This window comes from Oncorhynchus mykiss, chromosome 16 (genome assembly GCF_057628025.1).
Source record: "Oncorhynchus mykiss isolate SJ-2025 chromosome 16, ASM5762802v1, whole genome shotgun sequence".
Classification (NCBI taxonomy): domain Eukaryota; kingdom Metazoa; phylum Chordata; class Actinopteri; order Salmoniformes; family Salmonidae; genus Oncorhynchus; species Oncorhynchus mykiss.
Window position 1 is genome coordinate 40,624,843 of NC_143037.1, and position 5,931 is coordinate 40,630,773.

The window sequence follows — 5,931 nt, forward strand, 5'->3', positions numbered from 1 at the left end:
CCTTGAGGCCCGATGGAAGCTGGAGCATGGTGGACCCGAGCCAGCCGTAGAATCCACCATGGACGATGGCGAGGCAATGCACTATCATAGCTAACCCATAGTGGTTTGAGCGTTGGGACTAGTAACCGAAAGGTTGCAAGGTCATATCCCCGAGCTGACAAAGTACAAATCTGTCGTTCTGCCCCTGAACAGGCAGTTAACCCACTGTTCCCACTAGGCCGTCATTAAAAATAATAATTTGTTCTTAACTGACTTGCCTAGTTAAATAAAGGTAAAAAAAAATAAAAAAAATAGAGCAAATATTACTTTAACCTATGTGATATTTTGTAAAGCACTATCAGTAGTTAACCTATAGAAGAAGATTAGAGCAAATATGACATCCACCCTCATGATCTGTATAAATAATTGTCCTTCTCTGCTCAATATGCATTTGTTATTAGTTTCAATTTGTTGTAGTACAGTTGCTATTTTGACATTAACCACAATCCATTATGTAAAGTGATAACCTAGAAAAGCTGTTTGTTCTATTATGCAGCAATAGTGCATGTTTGGAGTAAAATGTTCAAAGAAGTGCACATCCATTGAAAGACAATACTCAAGATTCCGGTAAAATTTTATTGTACAATGAAGGTACATCACATCAGGCAAATTCAATTGGACAGAAAGAAAAGTAAGATGACAATGGTAGAAAAAGAAAGTTAATAGATAATACAGATATTTTACTTCATCCAATTGCTAGTTTAAAGGTCTTAAACATTGGTTAAACCAACTTTGTCCCAAATTTCTCAATTGTGAACTTGTACTATAAACGTATGTATTCTTACGTTTAAAGATTTTAAAAAAAACACAAGACCCAAAAGCAAAAGAAACATTGATGAAATAAATACAATGGTGAGATAGCTTTCTTCTTATATCCAGCTAGATGTTATCGTATGCCTATGAGGTGTCGATTGGTGTTGTACGTTAAGGATGACGGGGAATGATGGGTGTGGTCTCACTGTTTCCTCTCCTTGGTCTCTGTGCTGGAGGAGACAACTTTCCCATCCACCAGAGTCTGTGTGACGGTCATCACCTTGGTCTTCACTGTCCGCTGGTCCTCCAGAGCATCCTGGAGCCTTGAGAGAGGGAGATAGTTTCACAACTGTCAGCCAACAGAAACCTGGTTTCAATATGGCTACTTGTGCTTCCAAGATAGAAAATGCCTCTTTAGATTACCATTTACCCTAATAGGCTCTTGGCTGACAACAAACCTCATTATCTTTCTCAGGTCTACTTCATTGGTTGGAAGTACACCCTCTGTCTTACTCACTTGAAGTCTCCTCCGTCCAGCAGTCTTCTGTATGTGGCGATCTCCGCCTCCAGCTTCATCTTGATGTTGAGCAGGTGCTCGTACTCCTGTGTCTGCTGCTGGATGTTGGAGCGGAGGTTGGTCAGCTCAGACTCCAGACCCACGAGGATGTTGTTCAAGGATTCCATCTCCATGTTGTAGCGCGTCTCTGTGTCGCGCAGGGTTCCCTCCAGAGAACCTTTCTGTTAGAAAGAGGAAGACCGTCAGGACAGATGGTTGGACTTGTAAATTAACATGAACTTAACCAATGGCATTGATGCCGTGATGTATTTTGTACACACTGGCTGGGTGAGTTTAGTGTTATTGAGGGATCTTACCAAGCTTTTCTGTGAGTCCAGCTCAATCTCCAGTGTCTGTAGCTGTCTGCGGAGGTCATTGATCTCTGTGTGTGCGCCCTGCAGGGCCTCTGTGTTCTGTGACACCACAGACTGCACCTCTGTGATCTGGAAGGGATAGAGGATATAGATGTCAGTTTAAAAATCATTGGTTAAGAGGGCATTTCTGTGGCTGTGCATGTGACGGTTTCACTTTAAAGTCAGCACTGTTTTCAAATGATTTAGCTGCTAGGTGTTACCCGTGTTTCGTGCCATGCTTTGAGCTCCTCCTGGTTCTTCAGGGCCTCCTTCTCATACTTGGCCCGGACCTCAGCCATGATAGCGGCCAGGTCCTGTCCCTTAGGAGCATCCACATCCACCTGCACTCCAGACTGGGAGATCATGTTACGCATCTCCATCACCTCCTGTTTGGCCAAATGGACAACAACGTTAACATTTATTAAGCAATATGTTTTCAAGACTGAAGTCAGCGTCCATGTTTAGGCCGTTTGTTTGGGTACTCAAGGGCCCCCTGGGTGAATCCTATGGTTGAGCCGCACTTACCGCTCCATTGCTAAATCCAAAAGATCTCACAAACAACACCTCTGTTTATACAGTAAGGTTGACTTTATCTCCTATGTAGGCATGCTAGGTCTTACTCTTGCTAAACCATTGACAAGGAATATGGTAAATATACATTTGGGGGTGCAAGAGAGGTGGGGTTGGGTCATGTGTATTATATTGGTTTGGTGGTTGGGTCAAGAGCTTACGTTGTCGTGGTTCTTCTTCAGGAAGATGAGCTCCTCCTTTAGAGATTCGATCTCGCTCTCCAGGTTCATGCGGCCCATGTTGGTGTCATCAATGACCTTCCTCAGGCCAACAATGTCAGCTTCAACAGACTGCCGGATGGACAGCTCGGACTCGAACCTGCAAGACACACAGAAAATAACATCTGATACAGTGACCTGGAGAGCTATTCTCTAAAGTGTCACTAATAGTATGGAGGGTATGCAGATAATGTGGCACATCAACTGTCTTTGTTTTGTTTTCATTGGATGTTCATCATGCTGCCGTTAATTAAGGTGTGCCAGCAACTGGCTGATGGTTTTGTGCTCTACTAAGCATGACTTACTTCACCCTGAAGTCATCAGCAGCCAAGCGTGCATTGTCGATCTGAAGACACAGACGGGCGTTGTCTTTTGTGGCATCAAACACCTACCAATGACAGGGAGGAATGAGTCAACACACTTTTATTTAAAAATTTTTCACAACAGTTTCAATAATTTTCTGTAATGAGTATCAAAGTGAAAAGGCAGGTGTGGGAATTCCGAAAGGACATGGCAGCCAGGATCAGGGAAGGCCAGCTACCCCACAGCCACAGTGTTTGCTCTCCATGGTACAGTAGATAAGGGTGGGGATGGATGCGTGCAGGTTACACAATCTGGGCAATCATTAACAAACAGCCAAGCTGCTGGTGAGCTAGTTGATGTGCCAGGAAGAAGGCAGCGGATTTGCATCAGGTGGGAGGTTGGTGCGTGTGTGTGGGGGATGGCGGGATGGTTACTGGGTTGGATATCCTGTTGTTACTGGCAAGATAAGCCTTGTTTTTTGAAGGATGAACATTTGAATTAGCAACCACATCCTGGTATCATGACAAAGAAAAATAAACCTGTTGGGACACTAATCTATGGAGTTGGGGGTCAATTAGATACCATGGGCAGTTGGTAAAGCCAACAAAGGCAAGCATTAATAGCAAGGCAAACATCAAGCCCTAACTCCCTTCCTCCCCTAACCCTTTATGCAAGGCTTCATAATGAGAGCCAAAACAAGAGCAGCAGACTAAACAAATATTTAAACCATGTTGCTTTTACCATTTATTTTTTTCAAGGCTGAGTTCAGTGTCCTTATTCCGATTTTTTTTCAAAGGGACAAAGTAATAGGAATGCTGTGGTGATTGTCTGTCCTATTTGCATTTTGTCTTTCGCTATTGGTATCTGACATCTACCATGTAATCTCCATATTTTGCATAGCTACTCTGTCACTTTGGGTTGTTACTTTGGCATGTTGCTTCAGCAAGGTCCAAAATGGCCAATGACAGGATGACTGGAATCTTCCAGAATCCAATGGAAAGAGCTTTTCAGATATTTTTTTAAATAAAAAATGAAATATGGTATTAAGGATTTGCTGTGAAGTACAACAGTAACTTGTTGCAAATGCATTAGGCCTATAATTTGATTTATAAAAGTTTTTCCACCCAGATAATTAGCCTATTTTGAAGTATCATCAGCTCTCATTTACAGTTGGATGACTCACAGAATGTTTTTAATTTCCCCACAGTGTACACACAAAAAGGCATTACAAACCCATATGTCCATTTTTCAGTATATATATGAATGTAACACTATCAGATGAATGGGATCGGAATGACTTAGACGGTTAGATGGACAACTTTTTGATGGCACACATTGACTCCAAAACTCATTACCATGCTCCACCCTAAAAGTAAGGACCACACCATCAAATAGTACTATAAGGTGCGAGTTCCCTTCTCTCTCATCGATACTAGTGAATTGTATTTCCATTTAACTGTTATACACTCACCAAAGCAGAGAGACAATATAAAAACCTCTTGAACTTTATCTTGAACTGTAACAACTATCCTTGCTTTCATGGGGAAACTTGTCAGTATATCATCGATAATCCTTTTATTGCTAACCATCTTTGTGTTCCAAAAAAGCTAGCTGGACCCAGAACTCTGGCCATGTCAAAAGTCAGCTAGCAGAACCCCTTGGAATTCCCCTTCTTATTGCTTTATGTCTGCCTTTGGCCTTCTGCCTGGAGAAGCTGGCACACTGCCATCACTGATCAGCACGGCTCTAATGAACAAACCAGCTGACCTGGGTCTTTACTACCAAGGGGAATAATCTGACAAGGAAATGAAGTAGGGCCACTGTGTTCCCTCTTTCACTCCCAAACTACATTCTGACACACTCTCAGACAGTGAACTTCCCTAACTTCCCTAAAGCTCTATAGTATAGATTCTCCAGCATTTCTAATATTAGCCAATAGTACCTTCCTTCCTCCCACAGCCCTCTCACCTTCTTCCTCAGGTCATCCAAGATGGCGTTGTAGCGGCTGTAGTCGTTGACGTCTGGGCCTCTCTTCTCCATGGCCTCCCTGATCTTCAGCTCCAGTTTGCCATTGGCCTGCTCCAGGTTCCTCACCATCTCCAGGTAAGAGGCCAGACGGTCGTTGAGGTTCTGCATGGCAAACTTCTCATTGCCCATGATGTCGGCTGTGTCCCCGCTGGCACTCACCTGGATGCTGCTGGACATGGAGCCCCCGGAGCCTCCCATCCCCATCCCTCCCATCCCGCTGCGCACACCTGAGTAGGACACAGAGGAGATGCGGGTCCCCTGACCCCCAGCCCCACCATAGGTGCTGGCGGCCCGGTAGGCGGGAGCAGCAGAGCTGCGAGTGATGGATTGGCTGTACCCACTACCAGGTCCCCTGACGCTGCTTCGTTTGACACTCATTTTCGTTGGAGCAAGAGAGACTGAGAGAGGCACAGAGAGTTAAGAGTGGGCCAGCAGAAACAGGAGCACACAGACACACAGAGCAGGGGCAGAGAGGAAGCCGTTCTAACTATATAACCCTGCAGGCCCCCACAGTCCCTCCCACTAGAAACTCCCCTCTGCCCAAGTTCCCTCCCTCTCTCCTCTATGCCCCAAAAGCACTTTTCATACTCCTTTGTCCTCATGTCTGGCTTTGCGCTCTCAAAAGTGAAACTCTAAAGTACACTTCTTCAAATGTGAGTGAGCTGGTACTATTTTTGTTTGCCTCAGTTTGTAGCTTTTCCTTTCAAAATCCCTTGGTGATTTGAGATTGCCATCTCTTTAATTGTAATGTCACAGAATAAGTATGGAATGGTAAAACAGAATGATGGTGATCAGAAATATTTTCTGTTTATACATATTTGTGATTTAATTCTGTGCCCAAATATGAAAATATATTATATAAACTACTTGTGTGTGAACTGTAATGTATTTGTGTTCCACTCCATATACATGGTTTCTCAATTTCCTCACTGGCATACCTTGAAAACCTGGAATCACATGCAAACTGGCAGGGACATGAGTCGCATCACAAACCACACAGACAGTTAAAGGGGCAATTCAGGATTGATACCTCCATTTTTGGACCTTTTTTAAATCAATTTTATATAGCTATAGCCATTGATTCTTGAAGAATAGAACTTATTCACATGAG

The 5,931-nt window shown here is 43.6% G+C and overlaps 1 protein-coding gene across 1 annotated transcript; it reads right to left on the reverse strand.

Annotated features, from left to right (window-relative positions):
- Window positions 1-595: 595 nt before the first annotated feature.
- LOC110491902 (keratin, type I cytoskeletal 18) lies at window positions 596-5,279 on the reverse strand. The gene is made up of 7 exons (XM_021565731.3): window positions 4,761-5,279; window positions 2,795-2,877; window positions 2,433-2,589; window positions 1,923-2,087; window positions 1,666-1,791; window positions 1,310-1,530; window positions 596-1,115 (listed from the first exon to the last, which is right to left on the reverse strand). The coding sequence occupies exons 1-7, from the start codon at window positions 5,196-5,198 to the stop codon at window positions 995-997; spliced, it is 1,311 nt and encodes a 436-aa protein (XP_021421406.2). The 5' UTR covers window positions 5,199-5,279; the 3' UTR covers window positions 596-994.
- Between the last annotated feature and the right edge of the window lie 652 nt (window positions 5,280-5,931).